The 21,156-nt window shown below is 45.1% G+C and overlaps 1 protein-coding gene across 2 annotated transcripts in view; it reads right to left on the minus strand.

The window, feature by feature from the left end:
- Positions 1-5,878: 5,878 nt before the first annotated feature.
- Nedd9 (neural precursor cell expressed, developmentally down-regulated 9) overlaps positions 5,879-21,156 on the minus strand; it is a 108,943-nt gene continuing 93,665 nt past the window's right edge. For both annotated transcript variants that reach the window (XM_057788012.1, XM_057788011.1), the window contains exons 3-7: positions 14,885-14,986; positions 14,298-14,399; positions 11,990-13,231; positions 10,622-10,711; positions 5,879-8,386 (exon numbers count right to left, since the gene is read on the minus strand). In XM_057788012.1, coding sequence (XP_057643995.1) covers positions 7,877-8,386; positions 10,622-10,711; positions 11,990-13,231; positions 14,298-14,399; positions 14,885-14,986 — 2,046 coding nt within the window. In that variant the 3' untranslated portion in view covers positions 5,879-7,876. The remainder of the gene's footprint in view (positions 8,387-10,621; positions 10,712-11,989; positions 13,232-14,297; positions 14,400-14,884; positions 14,987-21,156) is intronic.

The following is a 21,156-nucleotide window of genomic DNA, read 5'->3' on the forward strand; positions in this document are numbered from 1 at the left end:
TCCTGGCCTTCTGTGGTTGACTTCTCCATGCCTTCCTCACCATGATGGACTTTAACTCTCTGTCTTCCCTTAAGTAGCTCCTGTCAGGTATTCCTCACAGCGATGCAAAAATAGCTAACACACGATGGAAATATCTGTCCATAGAAGAATGTGATACAGCAATGGCTTATGGGCATCTTGTCCTTTGAAGGGATTTTTGTTTTTATTTATTATATTTAAGGATCTTCTTCCTAGCATTTACACCAGGTGGCTCACAACCACTGCAATTCTAATTCCAAGGGATCAGATTTCCTATTCTGGCCTCGGTGACATAGATATATACACATAAATAAAGAAAAATAGATATATTTAAGGACTCTGCAAAGTCCCATTTCCTTTTAAAAAGTCTCTTCCATCATTCATTTGATTGGTCAGTCAAAATGTGTTCCTCCTGTGAACCCCATCAGAAGACAGAAAGGAACTCATGGTCTGAGATGCTTATGCCCCAAAATAATAGTGTTTTATGTGTTTCAGGAGCATTTTTAATTATCCTAAAACCTTGTTTTCATAGCATTGAGAGAAGCCTTTATTAGCATCCCCATTTCACAGACTGGTTAGTTGGTGGGAAAAATTAGTTATAACCCACCCCACCCCAGCTTTTCTATTTTCCCATTGAACCACAAGGGGTCACACTGTGCAGCATCCCTGAGCAGGCGTCCAGGTTTTTACAGTGGGCCACAAGGGGGCACTGTGTGCAGTATCCTTGAGCGGGCACCCAGAGAAGATGGCTTCAGATGAGCGAAATGCACCAAAGAGCTCATTACTGCAATGAAGGGGTGCTGGTTCTTTGCAGTAGGAGGATGACAACGAACTCTTGGGAGCCCCTTCCCAACAGTGACTCCCATCTGAAATGGTCCAATCGCCCACGTTCACTTTGATTGCAAACGGCAGAATGGGTGCTAATTTGTTTCCAGCATGTTTTTCTTTGCGCAGGTTCCTACAAGTCCTGCCCCGGGTGTTCCTCACCGTGTCTTTTGTTCCCTTGCTTGTTGATTTTCTTTTGCAAACAGGACAATCGCTAAACCCAAGCTCTCTTTTGTCGAATCTTAGGTCCTTGCCTGTGTGGACTGGGTAGGTCTAGGTAGGTAGGTGGAAGTCATTGCTTGAGGGTAAGGATATCTTTAGGTTGTTCACTTACGTTTTTAGACTCTCCCGAAAACACTCTCGTCAGTTCTTTGCTTTGACGCTTGAACCTTGTGTAAGACTTGGAACTAAGTTGCGCCTCCGGCCAATTCTATGATCTCGTTGGAACCACTGTTCTCGGAAGTTTCGACCTCTTGCCTAGAACCTGAAGCCCCCCAAGAGCTCAGATGTTCTCAAACGCCACCTTTAGGCTGCTGGGTGGTGCTGGAGGCTCATAAACTGCCTTTGGGGATGACTGCTGGGAGGCGGGCAGCATCTCGTGTCTGCCTGTACCCTGGCTGCCAGGCAGGGGAGGGAAAATGAAGGGTATGTTTCATTTAACATCATTCTTTGCTGACTTGTCTGTGAGAAGACAATGTAAGACACTCTTTCTGTTAGCTCAGATTTTCTTAATTATAGTACCTGCAAGAGGACTTACATAGATCAGGCTTTGAGGCTCTGAAGTGATTTTTTTTTTCTATCCTCAAGGCTGCAGAGGAGTATCTTGCAAACACAGGTAATAGTAAATTCTATTTGCTGAATTTTAAGTTGCCTCCTCTATCCCCTGTGTTCTTGCCTCTATTGGTTAAAAACCTTCCAAGGATGCTTGGTTTATATATTTTCTACAAACCAACCTTTCTTCTTTTGTTCCTTCCTTCTCTCCGTCCTTCCTTTCCCCTCTCCTCCTCTTCTTTCCTTTTTCGTTTTGAAGTACAGCCTTGCATGTATCCCAGGAAGAGTGTCCTTGAACTCATGATCCCCTTGCTTCAGCTCCTGAGAGCTGGGATGGCAGAACTCTATACTCCCAGGCCCAGCCGCAGTTTGGAGTTTCTTTCTCAGTGTGCCCCCTTTCTTGTTTTGGGCCTGACCTCTTGCTCAGTGCTAGACTAGGAGAGTGTATCAGTAAAGACTGCACCAATGTCTAGTGCAAAGAACATGCTGAGAGTTTAGTGCACCCTGAAAGGACATAGCCCACTCTAGCATATGGCTCTCATAGCCTTACCCTTCTCCCCCATTCTCACTGCCTTGCTAAAAACAATTAGATTACATTCCCAAAGCTAGCCAGAGGTGTATTCCCTTATTTGGCCACTTCCTCCTCCTGAGGCTGCTTACCAAAGTCTGCAACCAGAAGCCCATTTGGCTCACCTAATAAACAAGCCCAATTAAAATTAAACCCCTCATCCTAACAGAGTATCCCCCTTTACCTTTATAAACCACCATTTGTCTATGGGCCATGTCTGTCTCCTCGCTATCCAGAGGCAGTGGTTTGTCCCTGAGGACAAATACCCCTGCCCCTTTTCCTGTCCCCTTCTCTCTAGTCCCTTATCTCCTTTATCACTGCTTCCTGGCCCATCCTAACACCGATCTCCCCTTTTGGTCCGCCTTGTGGCTGTGTGGGCAGAAGAAAAGTTGCCCCCACCCCATGCTATCAATGCCTGGGGCTGGTGGGAGAGCTGGCCCCGTGGTCCTACAAGTGGAGAGGCAACCCTGTTAGTGCAGCTGTGGGTGAGACAGCCTCAAAGTTGCGAACATGGGATTGCTGTCCCCATTTCTTATCTGGCAGACCAACCCTACAACTGCCCAGACCCAGACCCAGGGTTATGAATTGGCCCATCCCAGCATCCACCCCATCTCTGATCTGCTGGAGCACATGAAGGAACCTGACCAGCAGACCCAAAGCTGCAGGATCGCCACAACACAGGGCAGCAACAGGAAATTCAGGAGAGTCCTAGTGAGGACCCAGCATCAATAGTGTAGCAGAAAGCAGAGTTCTTAAACCAGATCAATGTCTCTTTGCAATGAACACTTGCAAGTAAAGATGTATGGACAAAAGGATTTATGGCATGACTCACTGGGTCACACTGCAGCTTCCATAAAGAGATTTTATTTTTCCCCCCTTTTCTCTTAAATTTTGTTTTATTTGTGGTAGGGGGTGCAGGGGCAGAGGGCGGATGCAAAGGGACCTGGAAATGCATGGGATCAAAATACATGCTGTAAAAGACACAAAGAATAAAAGCAAAACAACAGTGACAACAATAAAAAAACTAAAAACAAACAAAAAAAATCCAAGAAAATCAAAAGTACATCTGCAAGGTCATTTGCTGCCGTTTCTGCCTGAGTCAGCAAGCAGCCCCTTTAACTTTTCTTCCCTGCTTAATAAAGGATCTCTGTGAAAACAGGTGTTTGGGTGTGGTTTGTGTGTAATCCGGGTTCTGGAAGGCAGCCATGCTGCACGGGAGTCTCCTTCACACCTCCTTCAATTGGTCTGTATCTACCCAGACAAACACAATACCCTTCACCTGTTTCCTTATCTCCATCTTGAATCACATTTGATGTATCAGTTCTCCCGTGGATTTCCTCTCCTACATCCCCAAAGCCCATTCCTTTCCTTTTAATTCTTCCTCTTTGGTTTTGTCCCCAAATATCATAACTGCTTGAGGTAGCACCTACTCAATGACCTCCTGTCTGGGCTCCTAAGAACCACCAGGTCCCTCCTGACCATTCTCCGAAATGTTTCCCAGCAGAAGCCTGACGTCATCTCGCTCCTGTTGAAAACTTTTCAGTTGCTCTGGGATTAAAACTCAGATCCTCTGGGTAGTTTCCCAAGCCTGATACATTGTTGCCTGACTTTTTCTGAGGAGACTGAACAAACTCTGTTCAGCACAAACCGCAGCAGTGACAGATGAGAGAAACCGTTCCTCCCAAATCTAGCTTGAGTATATCTGGGTCATGAACAGGAACCTGGGTGAGGAATTCTATTCAGGAGCATCCTAACTCGACCTCACCACTAACAAGTTCACCCTGCATAGGGGGCAACTCATCAAAGCAGCACACTCTCCCGCCCCCAGTTCCCTGAACAACTTGCAGGCAGCTCCCTGAAGGGTCTCCCTCCCACAGAGACTGACTGTTCACTGCCTGCATAATATTGGTGCTGTACCCCTTTCCCTCTCTGAGTGGGAATGTTTCAATCTGGCTGAAAAAGCTACACAACATTCCTTCCCTTTCTTCAGCATTCCTCGCCCCATCCTGCTTCTACAACATTCCCTGGACCTTGGAGAAGGTCATAGAGACATCTACCATTTCTTCTGTTTACAGCTGATTGTTGGGCCATTAACCACACTGACCAGTTAGAAGTCTGCAATAGACATTTCCCACTGAAAAAAAGAAATCTCTTTATGAGCTGGGTTGAGAGCAGCAGTAATCTTTGGTTATAAACACAAATATTTAGAGTGAAATGAAACAGGCAGAATATAACTATTAACAAAATAACAGTAGCTTCACCTCTGGACTTTATAACCTTCCCACTACAGACTGACCCTCTCCTCCAGCATATAGTATTAAACACAGGTTTCCTTTGGAGGCAACTTATTCATTTGGGAAGTGGTTGGTTTCACTTGTAACAGTTACAGGATTTATTTACCTTTATTTATGTATTGGGTATTTTTCCTACATGTGTATCTGTGCACCATGATAATACAGGGCACAGTGTACATAGAGGACAAAAGTGGGTGCTGGATCCTCTAGAACTGGAGTTATAGACAGTTGTGAGCTGCCGTATGGGTGCTGGGAATTGAACCCGGGTCCTCTGGAAAATCATTTAGAGCTCTTAACTGAGCTGAGCCATTGCTCCAGCCTCGAGAGTAAATATTTTTGAGTTTAAATTTGTGCAATTATATTTATGAGGCCTTTTCTATTTATGAAATTGTTATCTGCAAAAGTTCATAAAAGAGTTTCTCTTACATTTTCCCTAAAAGTCTGAAAGTTTTACATTTATGTCTCTATTCCGTGCAAGTTAGTTTTTGTGCAGAGTGTAACATTTTTCTCCATAGAGAGATTTGGTTGATTTGGCACTATTTTCTCCCCAAAGGCATTCCATCTACCCCACTGGAATACCTTATTTTTGTCAAAAATCATTTACTTCCTTTACGTATGGACAAAAAGATACAGGTGTTGTGGTTGGATTTCAAAATTTCACCCACAGGTGTGCTTGTTTGAACACTTGATCGTCAGCGAGCAGCACGATTTTGTAGGTTGGGGATACTTTGAGACAGATCCTGGAGTAGATGTGGGCCATGTAGGTGCTAACCTAGCCTTACATGCAGCCTGGGTGAGCCCACTATTCGCTTCTTGAGCCAATAAGATATGAGCAAGCCACGATGCAAGCAAGCCTCCACTGCCAGTAACCAAGGCAACATCCCGATCTTCCCAGATGGACAGACTGACTTCACCCTCTAAACTGGGAGCCCAAAGAAAACTCTACTTCATTGTTTCTATAAGCTATTTTTGTGGCAACCACAAGAGAAGTAATCAATACACAGGTGTGTTCAAACACTTTCTATGCTCAGTGGTTAGCAATTCATGCGGTTAGGAATCTATTTTTTTTTTCTAGTTTGCTTGGAATCATTTTCTTTGTGCCTACCCCACAAAGTCCACTGCTGAAACTACTTGAGCAGTCACACCTACCGAGTAGAAACAGAAACCACCCCTTTCTCGCTAGATGTGTGGGTGCTGTAGCCAGATATGGTGGTGCACACCTTGAACCCCAGAACTCTGGAGGCAGAGACAGGCAGATCTTGGTGACTTCAAAGCCAGCCTGGTCTACATAAAGTCTATGTAGACCAAATTGACTTTCTATACTCAGTGAGCCCAGATGGGTCATACTTAATCCCATGATAAAGACAGACACATGGAAAAGAAACCCAACGACTACGAAGAGAATGATCTAAAAATTTAATAGCTTGTATATACAAGATGACAACAGGCAATACAAATTGGGTAGTTTGGTTTTGACAATGCGGAATGTCATCACTCAGGTTAAGACAAGGCAGCCCTTTCCCAACAGATACACATCATACAGTAAGAAGTCCAAGCGAACCCTTCCTGACTTTATCCAGTGGTTCCAATGCGCCATGAACCACTTCCTCCGCACTATTCATCTTCTGGCAGCTCAGAGCTTTGAGAACTGCAGTTGTAGTTTGTTTTAAAAAGCACCATCTCTTTAAAAACTTCCTCTGATTAAAAAAAAAATTACACTGAGGTCACACATTCTTCCCAAGCCCCTCCCTGTGTTTGTAATTTGGTTGTTTAAAACAAGTAAGTCAAGACATACATAACACCTGCTGTATGTATGGTGGTGGTGCATGCCTTTAATACCAGTACTTGGAAGGCAGAGGCAGGCGGATCTCTGTGAGTTCGAGGCCAGCCTGGTCTACAACGCTAGTTCCAAGACAGCTAGGGCTGTTACACAAAGAAACTCTGTCTCAAAAACCCAACCAACCAACCAAACAAACAAACAAAAACACACAAGAAAACCAAAACAAAAACAGCATCAAAGAAAGACTTTTATAACAAACAAAAACACATTTCCAAATAGGCCAGAATGGAATAATTTTCACAGACAGAGACTACAAGAATCATACTTTTCGGCTTGGTCACAAAGAAATAGGGGACTAGTTCATCTGTCCACGGTGAGTCTGGTGGCACTGGTGACTATGCTGTATCCACACAGGACGTGTGAAGAGACAGACTGCAGGATTGGTGCTGTGACTAGCTGTCACATGGTGACATGCTATATCCACAAGGTCCATGGCCACAGGGGTTGTTTCGATCAGATAGATACCTGCAGCTGTTCTGAGTGTTAGGTACACATAGGGAAGTTTTCAGAAGGGTGTAGGGTACACCAAGCAATGAGAGAACAGGAAAGGGCCTGGTGGCTCCACAGTCCAGTGGCTCAGGAGATGCCATTTTCCTTTGGATAATGAAGGTAGAAACCCCTCAGAGAGACCTTTATTCAATGACTGGCAGTTGGAGACATCCCTTCTTTTTGCCTACAGTCACAGTCTGATGTTATCTTCATGAATTCCCACTGCAATTTTTTTTTTTTTAAATTCAACTCTAAAAGCACCTGTTAGAAAACCTAGTGACTTAATCTCTCACAAATGCAGCCCCATGGAAACAATTGTTCCCTCTTTATTGTAGCTTTCTTGCTGAGTTGAAAGAGCACAGTCACAGCTGTGGACAGTCTCAGACCAGCACGTGTGTCTTGCTTCTCTTTAGCTTTCGAAACATTGCGCCTTAGGTAACTTAGGTTAATGTATACTTTTTGAAACTCTCTCTGTCCTTCCTTCCCACTCTCTCTCTTGGCCTTTTCAACCAGAAAGGGGTCATTTACCATTGTGTTAAAGACAGTCAAGTTTGAAAAATGTTTTAGATAACAACAAGTCATACCATGATTTGCTATGTGGGAGGTGAACACTTGGCAAATAAACCATGAGTTCCAGATTAAGTGTGCCAGGCTCAGCTCACCACTGACACATGCCGAGCAATATTACATCCAACGGGTATAATTTTCTACAAAACCCAAACAATGCAGCATTAGGAGGTGCTTACTAAGGTGCTTCTTAATTCATGTTTTTAATGGAATGTATCAGACACACATCTACAAACAAATATGGATACATAAGCATAGACAAACACGGACACATTTCTGTACAGCTTATGCTTTAGATATGTATATATAAGAACCACACAGGGGGAAAAAAAGATTTCCCGCTTCAGCTCCCTGAATTGATGAAACTCGACTAACACAAAACGTTAAAATATTTCATTTTCATATAAAATATCTACAAAAATAGATAACCTTTACAAAAACCAGATTGTATTTCCAGTTTTCCTTAGTAATTATTCCCTCAGTCCCTTCTGTCTCTTTTTCTTCTCAGAAGGTGGCCATCTCCAGCAAGGAACGCTTGAACAGCTGCGCGTTTCTGGACAGATCAGTTACCTGATGCACCATCTCCTGCAGGGCCGTAGTGCTGGGGTAGTGGAGGGCGGCCATCTTGGTTGCCATCACTATCGTCTTGAGCTGTTCACAGAGCTGGTTGCTGGAGTTCCTGACTTTATTTCGAATGTCCGGGGCCGCCACCTGCCTCGTCAGAGTGTCTCCAATGAATACCAGTTTGTGTGCGCTGAGAATGACAAACTTGCTGTGTGCCACAAAGATCCGTGGGGGTTGGGCTGAGCTGACGCAGCTGAAGAGGGCATCGATGGCGTTGAGGAGGGATATGAAGTGGGTCTCGCATTGGTCGTAGTAGAAGCAAAGCAACTGCCTATCCTGAGCACCCACGCTGTTGTTTGTGGTTGGGAGGGTCTGGGAGGGCTTCCACTTGGAGATGTCATTCTCCACGGGCTTGGTGATTTCTTGTTCCAACAGCTGGAACTGACTCAGCTAGAAGGAGGATAAGAGGCTTCATTAGGGGCAAAACATGCATTGTAAAGGGAAAGAAATATGGCTGTGGAGTCAAAAGATAGCAGTTTCATCTTTAATAGATGCCAGCTCCTTAGGAGCTGTGTACTTAGCCAGGCTTGCTTCCTAAATTGTACAACACAGACCCGGGGAAGACGACCCCTAAGGGATCCTCCAACCCTGACCTGGGATAACACCATTTGTCTTTTTCTCCTTCAAATTGGAAGGCAACGTTGGATTTAAACCCCAGCCTCACCTTCTATGCCATTATGAGGGTTCAGTGAATTACTGTTATTCACAAAGTGCTTGAAATAGTGTTCGGTGAACTGCAGGCTCTGTGTAAATATTTCTTAAATGTTGAGAGAAGGCAAGGGAAAAGCAGATGCAGTGGCCTTTCTGCAAAAGGCATCACTAAAAGTTTGCTACTTCCAAGGGAAGGCCCTGTCTCTCTCTTCAAGATGGAAAATTCATGAAGATTCTCTATTTCTCCTGTCCTCTCTGTCATTATGACCCTTTACTGCAGGAAAGTAATACAAATGTACACCTACTTAGGGAAAGGATACAAGGAAACCCAAGCATTAATTGTTTTTCATACTTTATGGCATGTATGTGTTGGTCAGAGGACAATTTCTGACAGGTGGTTTCTAGGGATCAAGCTCAGGTCTTCAGGTAGAAAGTTCCCGACACTGGGCCATTTCAATGGCTTGGGTATCTGCTTTTTTGATGCTCTCCTTTGCATCCCTAACTGGACTGTGGTTTTAAGCTGAAGTGATAATTTCTAGCTATTTTACTAAGAATCCTGAGATCAGGACTCAGTTCATCTCTCACCCTGATTGGGAGCTGAGTCAGCACAGGGACAGCTCCATCCTGCTCCCCTCACCCCCGAGAAGGACACAGTCAGTTTTGTATTGCACAGAATTTACTTTCTTCTTAGGAATTACTTCAGTGTGTGCTAGTTCCCTCCAACTCTGATGTCTAATGGGGCCAGTTGCCGACGTAAGCAGAGAAGATACAGGGTGGTGTTCCAACATTATTTGATAATAACAAATTTATTTTCAAATCATGTGTTTGTGGAGGGCAGTACTTTCCTATTTTGTAGAGAAAGAACTGAAGTTTTGACCCATTACCTGATGTTCAAGCCGACACACCTGCTGCCCCAAAAACAAGGGGTTGAACTCAGGTTTGCCAACAACATCTTGTCACTTCGTGTGATGTCGTGAAATAGCTGTTATTTCATTCCATCCTAAAGAGTGTGTATCCTTAGTTCATCTCTCTGCTTTCATGTCCTTGACATTCATATCTGTCCTTGCGTGCTGTGCTCATTAAACCTTTGCGTGAACTGCCCTGTGCAGAGTCCTTGGTAAATGGACTTGGACCTGTCTCACTAACATCGGATCTTTCCCTTTGGCCTTTAGACTGGACCATGAAAAATATAGGTAGAGGAATGGGGTTGAGGAGAGAGTTAGAATCCAAATCTTTTAAGGAATTTGAGAACCACAGAAGGGTGTTGACCATTAGCTAAGGAATTCCACGTGAAATGCCATCTACAGAAAAAGCTTTGGAGCTAGGCACAATGGCACACACTGCAATCCCGGCACTCAAGAGGTTGAGAAACGAGAATTTCAAGTTTGAGGCCAGCCTGGGCTACATAGGGAGACCTTACCTCAAAGTATAACATAACAAAGCAGAGCCCCATAGAAAAGGCTTTGAGAGTCCATCTGTGAGTTTTATAAAGTCAGACAGGACCCGAGTGAGGAGGCGACTAGAGAGGATGTTGAAGAGTAGAGGAGAGCGAAGCAGATATTGGAAGAGAACCAAGAGAAAACCAAGGAGAAACCATAGCCCTGTTCCTGTCGGCCCTGGCTGCATCTTTATCCTCCTGAACTCCCTTACTGTGGCCTCCATAGAAAACCAATTAGCTTGGGCCAGCTTGACTAGGACTTGTGTCTTGAGACCAAAGGCTTTAACTCAAATAGTCCTAATGTGTTACGTATTAACAGGCAGAGCCCGAACAAACCCCATCATTTGGATGCAGTCCAGAGATACTCAACTGGAGTCATAGACCACAAGCCTTCACTTGGTTCCTAGGTCCTATTATACCCCTGGGACTTCTTCATGCCTGCGGACAGGCAGGCCCCCAACCTTTTGAGTTCTCCATTCCCTACTAAGTGGAGCTCTTTCCTCCATGGAAGAGCCTACTGTTTTGTTTGAACTTACCTGATGATGCTCCAGCTGGGCCTTGTTCTGCTTGATGATGTTCTCTTTCTCCAAGAGTTCCTTCTGCTGTCTCTCAAACTCCTCCTTGCCCTATTGTTTTCAATACAAATACAGTATTACTTCACCACTGGGAGTCACTTATGTGGACAGCTTCATTGACAAGGGCATTTAGACTCTCGTTATCCACTGACCATTTCCCTCATGTCCTACTAGACATTCTAAACACTGACAGGGACTTCCAGAGTTACTGTGGAGACAGGCTTGAAAAGGAAAGCCTGTTTCCAGGTAGGCTGCCTTTACACTTACTCCTAGCTGGAGATCTTCCCATGATCCTCTCTGCACTCTCTTCAGAACCATTATTTTTCCATGGTTCTTTTTTAATGGGTTATAAGCACTTTCAAATCAAGGTAAAAAAAAATGGATGCATATTTCACTTCCAATGTCTTTGACTCTCCTGTATCTCTCTACCTGGACTTAGTATCCGCCAGTGTACACCATCAGAAACCCGGTGAGATGAATGTTAAATGCCTTCATCTAAGCTAGGCCATTCCTCAGCATGAGATGAGGCTCAGTTGATTCCTTCTACTCTCTTGTGCCTGGGGGCTTTCAGTATTTAAGTTTTCAGCATAATCCATGACTCTCAATCAAATGGGAAAGAATGGCAGAATAAGACATTAAGTTAAATACTAAGTGCTAGATTATGACAGAGGGTTTGAATTCTTCAAAGCAGACAGGGAAGTTTCCAGGATCCCAGGGCAATTGGGAACTAGCACAGTTTACATTTCTAGGAAGCAGTTGGCAGAGTTTAACATATATAGGCCAAGTTGTTGGCCAATTGGCAAATGATCACAGACCCTCTAAATCTGATGGAGCTGTGTGTCTTTGTAAGCAGCAACACACACACGTGCGCGCGCACACACACACAGTAGGCTTCAAGAGTTCCTTAGAAACTCTCCATGTACAGATATTTCCAATAGTTATTTTTTTTAACAGTGACATGTTTTAAAACCTTTCATTGCGATGGACTGTCCCATGGAACTGTGTCATGCACCAGTAAAGGCAGAACTGATGCCATGACTAGCGAACCCACTGTTCCCCCATTGATGAGTCCCCTCCAGTTTGCCTGGTGTGTATCAGTGAGATTTAATACAGCCCTTTGGAGTTAGTGCATTCTCGAAACAAAAGTCAGGCCCAGGGAGGTTAAATGAAGTGGCTGTACAATTTCTGTCCAATCTCACCCTTAATTTTCACAATACTTGGATTAGCACTCAGCATGTTCTGCCCTTTGGCTGCCGAGCCCGTGGACATCAGTCCTGGGCTCCCTGAATGTGAGTGTGTGTGTGTGGTTTACAGGTCTGGCTGCCTTACCTGTAGGTGGACATAATCATAGTCATCCATCCAGCTCCTTTCTGAACCATCACTGCTACTACAGTCTGGTGGCTGGTCCTTGCCTAGAGTGGGAGGCAACGGCTTATCATGGACCTGGGCCTTGTAGTCACCGGGACGCAGTGGCTGCATCTGGGACCCCGTATGTGTGTACTCGCTTGAGTTCATGATGCTGTCGGGCCCATTTTTCAGGTGGGAACTGCCTGGAGCTGCTCTAAAGAGAGTCTCTGCATAGGTGCTGATGGTGGTGGTGAGTTGCTTAGCATCATCTGGCACCGTCTTGGCTACCATCACAAACCGGTCCAGATCATCACATTTATTTTGGGGCTTATTGATAGCTAGGACGTTCAGGGACCAGCTGCATTCATTCAAATCGTGGCTGGTTTGACTGAGAATTTGGTGGGAATCTTCTACCCTCTGGAGTTCCCGCTTCATTTTGTTGTGAAGGACCAGTTCTGGGAGGCAGGAGGCATTGGCTAGAGCTCCCTTGGCAAAATGGAGGTATTCCCGTAGAAACAGCTCCACCTTGTCCACTGCGGTGCGGATCTCATTGATGTGTCTTTCCATGTACCCGTAACACCTCCAGTCCGTGGTGACGAGGGACATGAGGCCACAGACACCCATCTCCAGGGTCTGCTGGAGGCGATAGAGCTTCTCAATGGCCGTGTCTGGGTCCAGTAGGAGCCGTTTGTCCTGAGATGGGGAGGCTGACAATGAGGACTCCTTTGAGGAGGTGGAAGATGTGGACATGTTACTCCTGGTACTGCCAGTGCTGGAGAAGGAGAGTCGGTTGATCCCATCGACCACATCCCGAGAGCCTTTGGCGTCTGCTGGGTTGTGCAGAGGGACGTCGTAAACACCATCTCTTTCCTCCAGATTTGCCTTTTCGCTGGTTTCTGCTGGTACCTCCAGAAACTGAACTCCTCGGGGGACATCATATGCATCACTGTGAGTGGCCCCAGACTGTCCCGGGTGAGAGGGTGGATGATGCACAGAAAGGCTCTGCTGTCTTCGCGTCATTGGTTCGGCGGCTCCTGGGGCATCACAGGTGAACTTGGTGTGCAGGTCCTTCCCTGCTGTCTGGGTGCTGGTCGGAGGGATGTCATAAACCCCCTCCGGTCTCGTGTCTGGCCTCCCATCTTGTTTCATTGGAGAAGGAAAATCATATTCCTTTTCCCTGAGCCCCGCTTCATCTCGATAAGCTGACGGTGGAATGGCATAGAGCTAGAGAGCAAGGAAAAGGCTGATTTACTGGTTCAGTTGGATCTTAGATGGAGGCAGAAAATGAACAGTCTGTGAAGGTGTGATCCTGAATCCACAGACCTCTTCCCTAGATCGTCTGCCTCCTCCCTCTCACCCTTCATTAATTTCAGAGGTGTCCCAGGGTGCAGCATGATCCTCAGAGGATGTGTGCCCGCATCCTTGCACACGGCATCCATTACCATTCTCAGTGGTGACTGGCTTCAGTGTAGAGCTCTAAGTTCTCACCGCTGGGTTGCGGTCTCAGGTTTCCAACCATTTACTGACTGTCCCACCCAAGTTGACCCATGGTGAGAGACAGAGGACATGATACACAGGACTGAGGGATCTGAGTTCTCTTAACCATCAGACCATTTGTGGAGGTGCCCGAGTCTCCTTACTGTTCAGAGGCACATTTCCCTATCTAACTGTATTCAAAAGGGTACTCTCAGAGATCAATAGAAGATAAAATGAGCTACCTCGTATGTGTGAACTGAGGAGGATGTAGATGAGCAGTTCTCAACCTGTGGATGAGACCCCTTTGGGCAGTCAAACGACCCTTTTAGAGGGGTCACACATCAGATATACTGCATATTATAATTCACAACAGTAGCAAAGTTACAGTTATGAAGTAGTAATAGAAACAGTTTTATGGTTGGGGGTCACCACAGCATGAGGAACTTTATTAAGGGGTTACAGCATTAGGAGGGTTGAGAATCACTGCTGGAGACCCTTCTAGAAAGATGAGATGTATTAGATGCTGAAAACTGAACTCACTCTCTTCCCTTCTAATTGACTCTCATTATCAACGGCTCTGTATTTTAGGGGACGCTCTAAATTTGTCATTATAATTATACATTTTTGACGAATTGCTGTCTTTTCTCACTTGCTTCCTTCCCTCTTTCTCTTTTCTCACCCCTCCCTCGTGAAGATGGCACCTCTCTTTAGGAGTATGCCATTCTCGTCCTATCCCAATGAACGAACGCACATCAGCCCACTCCATACACACAGAGATCCTCACCCACACCCAGTTCTTTACCAGCTCACTTACCCCTTGAGTAGGGGGAATGTCATACACCCCTTGAGGCTTTATCTCTCCCACTGGAAATGAAAGCACGGGGCCTTTCACTGACGAAGGAGGGATGTCATATACCTAAAGAGAAACACTTGAGTCACCCAGGATGGAAATGCCATCTCTCACTTCTCTTGCTGCTGTTTCCCTGTAGGTTGATCTATCAGGTCATATACAAACTGGGTCTCTAACAGCATCCCATGCCATTAGGACACATCAGGGGTCTATGGAAGTGTCCTTTATGAACTATGCGTTCTTTGATTTGGATTGAATATGAAAATGATCTTTTATAAAATATCTACTCTATAATTTAGATCACTAAATTTCACATTTCCAGAAATAAAATGACAACGTGATAAAGCAACAAGTTATTTCTCAGATGGAAGATTAGACTTTCTGCTGGGGCAAACCCAGAGAACACGATTTTTAAATAACACTGGGTTGGTCCCTGGGCAGGCAGCTCAGAGCTGCATATGATGAGATTGTACTGGTGACCTTCTCCTGGGTGGTCCTGAAGACATGCTATCCCGAAAGCCAGCTCCCCTGGTGGTGTTCCCATTGCCTACCCCTTGAGTAGTGTGGGAAGGAGGGACATCGTAGACATCCTTCTGGTATCTGGCTGGGTACTCGTACACATAGCCATGGCCTGTTCTCACTGGGGTGATCACCTGTGGGTGAAAATACACAGAGATTGTCAAATGACAGCCCCTAGTCCTCAGCATCTCTTAGCCTGTAATCAGGCACACATCCCTAATCAGTCCCTCACAGAAAGGAGAGAAAAGGAAGGAAGGATGAAATGGAAGGAAGACAAGGAAGAAAGAGGATGAGCGGGAGAGAGAATAGAAGACATGAAGATACAAGCTCAGAACATGAAGGAAGAGTCTGAAATTTCATCATTGCCTTTGCTAAGAATTTTCCAAAAATCCTATTAAAGGTCATCAATAGAGTCTCAATTCCCTATATTCAAGGAGATATGAAATTGTCTTATATCATATAAATTATGAAAGTCAGGCTGGCGAGAAGGCTCAGCAGTTCAGGGCACTTGCTGCTCTTACAGAGGACCTGGGATTGGTTCCCAGCACCCACCATGCTGCAATTCCAGTCCTGGGGCACTGATCCCCTCTTCTGGCATCCAGCAGCACCAGGAACATGAATGGTGTATACATACATATTCATGCACACACACAAAAATCAATAAGTCCCAGTAAAATAAAATAATGAACATTTTAGCTGAGTCTTTTAGAGTAGCCAATGTACAACACTACAGTCTGGAAAGGGCTCTGGGCCTTTTGTAAAGTACACAATACAAATAGTTTGGCCACTTAAAATTCCTCTCATACCTTCCCCAGTATGCTTCTTCATCTGATATGATTACTGTGATTATAGCTGACATTCCACGGGTCACTCTAGTCCTTTTACAGAGCCACTGATGAACAGCCCTGTTCTTATAACTGCCTGGGAGCATTCATTCTAATTTACAAAACAAGGGAAACACAGTTCCCTTCAGTGTCTATAGGAGATTGGTTCCAAGATCCTTGGCTGCTCAAGTATACGGGGTGTGGCGTGTTGCACGTATCCTCCATACATCACTGGGCACACTTAAAACCCTCTCCAAATTACTTTATGGTCTACAGTGATTTACAAAGACTAAATCAAGAGATGGCATACTGTTATTGTTTAGGGAACAATGACACAAGTCTGCACACGTTCACTGCAGATGCAGTTACTTTCTAAATACATTTGACTTGCAGGAGACAACTTGCTGGTTGTCTCCTCTGATGTGGAACCCACGCTGCAGAGAATAAACTGTCCTGGTGAGAAGGCTCTCAGGAGCTCACAGCTTGGAAGTGTCCTGACCTATAGTCTCTAATCATTCCCCATTTCCACCAGGGAAGCAAGTGTCCCCAACAGCATCTACATCCAGCGGGTATCAGAACTCACATACACTCACCATGGACTCTGGCATCTGGAGCCAACTCAGCTAGTGGGTTAGCCTGCTTACTAACCATTGTCCCTCTCTCCCTCCTTTCGTCCTTTTTTTCCTCCCTCCCTCCCTCCCTCCTTCCCTTTCTCTTCTCTGTGTGTCTATATCAATGCACTCTCCATATGTACATACATGGAGAGCAGCGGTTAACCAACTTCATGTATCTTTCTCTACTTCTCTCCTGTCTGCCTATCTATCTATCTATCTATCTATCTATCTATCTATCTATCTATCTATCATCTATCGATCTATCTTGAGACAGCATCTCTTCACTGACCTAGAGCTCACCATTTGCCTCTCCCAGTGCCCACGCCATTATTTGTTGATGTTGGTTTTTTTTTTGTTGTTGTTTGAGACAGGGTTTCTCTGTAGTTTTGAAGCCTGTCCTGGAACTAGCTCTTATAGACCAGGGTGACCTCGAACTCACAGAGATCCACCTATCTCTGCCTCCCAAGTGCTGGGATTAAAGGTGTGCGCCACCACCACCAGGCTAGGTCCTCACATTTGTACAGCAAGCACTTTACCCACTGCTGGCTCTTCTGTCCTGCTATGCACTGCACTGGTAATTCTAAACAGGAGAGAAATACTATTTCAACTTAACTGATTTAATCTTCTCAGGGCTTGCAAACTGCCACAGTCTTATTTTTGCCTGACTCCCTACTACCAAGTCATTAACAGTGTCCATGCCAAAAACTGCCCACCATGTCTTTGAGAAGCGACACTGAAAATCAGGAGGAGCTGTTTGTTCCCAGGAGGCCCTCATCTTTCACCCTTTAACGGGAAAACTCTGGCGTCGGGCTGCCTACAAAACTATGTGAGAAATGTCCCGAGTCCATCTTAAGTTGAAGCGAGTGGAACGCAGCCAAGTGTACCAGTGTCTGTACCCCAGGGGCTCCAAAACCTCCCTGCTCAATTTTGTTTCAAATGCCTGATGCTTACCACTGATTATTTCTTGCACTGAAGGTAAAAGAGATTAGTATGCAGCAAACATTTCCATGCAGTCTCTCCTTTGTCTTGGGTTTAGAAAAGAAAAGCGGCGCTTTAAGTTTGTTGGCATAGAGAGACGGAACCATTTTAGGAAGCAGCCATTGTATTGTGTGCAGCAAATAGTCCTTCGTAAAGAAGGGGGCTGTTTGCTAAAGTCTTTTAATGCCCTTGTATGTTTTTTTATTTTTTTAATTTTTTTTGCACTTGGCATTGTGCAACCATGATATGAAGATCTTGTAGACATTCTGTTTATAGTTCGCTATTTAGCTTGTAATAGAACCTGTTCACAACCCAGCTTTTGTTGAGCATGTAATCTTCTAAGAGGGGGTTCCATGCTAAGCTGCCAACTTCGGGATGCCAGTGAACTAAAGTCGATTGAGCTGAAGTCCTGCATCGCTCTTCAACTTTTATTTTGAAAACGGGGTTAGGGAGGTAGAGGGGGCAGGGCATGACCCTTAAAAAGGGCTAGTGACCAAGCCGTCCCTGGCCTTTGTGGCCCTTCCCTGGCAGGACACACTCAGGCTTCTTGGTATTTACCATTCCACTTCCTGACAAATGTCACGGAACCCCAACTTGCTCTCTCTTTCTCATTTAGAGGATTCCTGTGGTCATCTGGTGTTTAAAACTTCGCATTCCAAACCAGTCATTTTCCCTTGTTTATGCAGTTAAAGAAACAGATGGGGAAAACCACGGGAGGAAAAAGCCAATAAAATACAGCCTTCCCCGTCCCAGCATTCCCGGCGGGACGTCCTAACTCACATGGATGCACTGATGACATTTAAGTGGGACCAAAGCTTTGCTTCTGGTGTGACATGTCCAGAGCATTTAGTGGTCCACGTGGTCACTTAGGAAAGACTGCTGGGGCTTTCTTCAGCGCCACCTTTGTCTCTGCCCTTGCTAGGACCCCTTCCCTGACAATGGTGTCAATGGTGTGTTCCCTCCTCAGGGAGAAGTACGTGGCCGGCCTGACCTTCCAGCTCTTTCTTCCTGCTTGACAGGAGCACACAAAAAATCCTCTACATTATCTCCCCATTCATCCGCCTAGGACAACTGATTTTCAGTCCAAGAGGCACACCAAGAGCTAAGACTAAGCGTTTGGAAGAATTCTCCTGGGCATTAATGAAATCACTCCCTAAGGGCATTTTCAAACTAATTTCTCAATGAAATCAAGTCAAGTTTTTTATTTCCCTTTTTCTCTCTGTTTTTCTTTGGTGCATTCCTTTTATTCTACGTATTTATTTATAGTTACAGAGGCTTCGCCCTAAGAATTACCAAGCTGACCTCTTAATTCATTATTGCCTCCCAGGGAGCTAAACTGTGAGGTGGGCTGGGGCCCTGGAGGTCTGGGGCTAGGGCAGCTGATTCCCTGATTACGATTACCCTGCAAAGACCCTGCCCACTCACATGTGGCTCTGTCTCTGTCCTGATGAGAAATCTTGTTCTTGCCAACTAAGAAGAGCTACGAAGCAGAGAACAGATTGCAGTCAATGGGCTTTTTTCAACATTTTTCAAATCAACTCTCATTAGTTGTTTGTGTGTGTGTGTGCACATTTGTGAGTGTGTAGATGTATGTAAAAGGGTACACTTATGAGTGCGTGGATGTGTGTGTGTGATATAGGTGTGCATGCTTGTGAGCATGTGGATGTATGTGTGGTGGGTGTGTACATGCTTGTGAGTGTGTGTATGTGTGTGTGTATGAATGGTTGGTAGTGTGTGAATGTGTGCATACACATGTGAGCATGTAGATGTGAATTGCATACTTGTGAGTGTGTGTGGTATATGTGTGTACACATTTATAAGTGTGTGGATGTGGGGGGGGCAAAGCTGATGTCAAGTGACTGACCTCTTTCAACTTTATTTTTTAAAAAGATCTAATAGCCGGGCGGTGGTGGTGCACGCCTTTAATCCCAGCACTTGGGAGGCAGAGGGAGGCGGATCTCTGTGAGTTTGAGACCAGCCTGGTCTACAAGAGCTAGTTCCAGGACAGGCTCCAAAATCACAGAGAAACCCTGTCTCGAAAAACCAAAAAAAAAAAAAAAAAAAAAAAAAAATCTACAAATAGATGCCCATAATGTTTGTTTTAGATGTCAAAATGCTACTATACTATTGCTGTGTGATGCCATAGTTACACAACTATAACCTTAGTACTCAAGAGGCTGAGGCAGGAGGATAGGATTGTGAGTTTGAAGCAAACCTAGGCACATAACAAGACTCTCTCAAAAACAAACACACAAACACAAAAACAAAAAAAAGACAAGTAAACACTCCTAAATAAAGCATTTTCCCTCTAGTATGTTACAGTTGTGTGTAAGAAGCTGGAAGACTTCAATTAAACTCTTACTTATGAAGGCTATGAACCTGTTAAATAATGTTTCACATTAAAATTCTCTACCAAAACAGGATTTAAAAATATTTAGTATTTTTTATGTATGTATACCATGGGCATTTGGTAGCCTCAGAGGCCAGAAGAGGGTGCTAGATCCCTAGGAATTGGAGTGGTGAACAGCTGTAAGCCAGCATGTAGGTGCTGGGAACTAAGCCTGGTTCCTCTGTAAGAGCAGTCAGTGATCTTAAGCCTTGGGTCATCTTTCCAGCCCTCATCTTATTCTTTGAGTTTGGGTCTCTCACTGAACCTGGTGCTCATCGATTTGGTTACACTGGCTGGCCAAGGAGCTTGAGGTCTATCTGTTTCCACCTTCCCAGGTGCCAGGGTTCCCAGTTCGAGTCCTCATGCTGGCACTTCACCCACTCAGTCATCTCTCTAGTTATTCATTGTACGTGTTCATGGGGGTCAGTGTATAGTTTCACACACACACACACACACACACACACACACACACACACAGAGAGAGAGAGAGAGAGAGAGAGAGAGAGAGAGAGAGAGAGAGAGAGACATGCACTGACTGCAAGCATTTACAAGCGAAGAGTCTGTGGAATCAATCTCTAGAGCTGGGCCTGTGGCAGGTATAGTGAGAAGACCAGAGACCTAGGGTATGCTGTCCTTTAATTGATGTGTTTACATAGGTATAAGAATCTCAGTGGTTCTGCCCTGCACGTCAGTGGCGTTTGCTTCTCCCCGCACTGAGCCTTAGATCCTGACCGTAGGGACAACTTTTGAAGATGTGTCTGACACAGTCTGTCCTTTATAGCAGCAGATTCTGAGACCATGGATTCACCCAAACTCAGGTGGGAAAAGCACGAGAGCCACTCGCAGCTGCACCGAGCAGATGCCGACTCCCATGTCTTCACTATACATTCCTAAATGATACAGCCTAACAAGTACGTGCCCAGCATTTAATTGCATCAGGTTTTGTAAGTTACCTAGAGATGATGATTTGACGTCTGTGTGCAGGTGTGTGTAGGTTAGACAAGCATCACGCCATTTTCGGGAAGGATTTGAAAGGGTCTTTGGAGGGTCTGGAGTGAATTCCCAGAGATGACAGAGGGGTCTTTCCACTTTCATGATCTATACTCTGGGGAGTCGTGCTCCCTGGAGTTAAAGAATGATCCACTCAGATAGCAGCGGGCTAGAGTCTGGGGATTGGAGGAGAGACCTGTGGGGTTCTTTCTGGATGTTTCCACATTCACTTCACCTGGGCTTGTATCATAGCAGAGCAAGGATCCAGCATCCAGACGCTTGAAGGCCTGGCAAATGGGTGCCTGTGCTTGGGAGACAGTGCATCCTGTTGAAAAGTAGGCAGCCATGCCTGTTTCCAGCACTGGGCTGCGTTGTCAGGTCTTGCATGCACTTGGAAGCCAGAGTATAGAATCTGGTTTTCAAAAGTGCCTCAGAATTTCACAGCAGTGTGTTAGCTGAATAAAGTACATCTCTGGTCCCCAGGCTGCCTGGCTTACTTTCATCTATAT

Source organism: Chionomys nivalis, chromosome 13, assembly GCF_950005125.1.
Source record: "Chionomys nivalis chromosome 13, mChiNiv1.1, whole genome shotgun sequence".
Lineage (NCBI taxonomy): Eukaryota > Metazoa > Chordata > Mammalia > Rodentia > Cricetidae > Chionomys > Chionomys nivalis.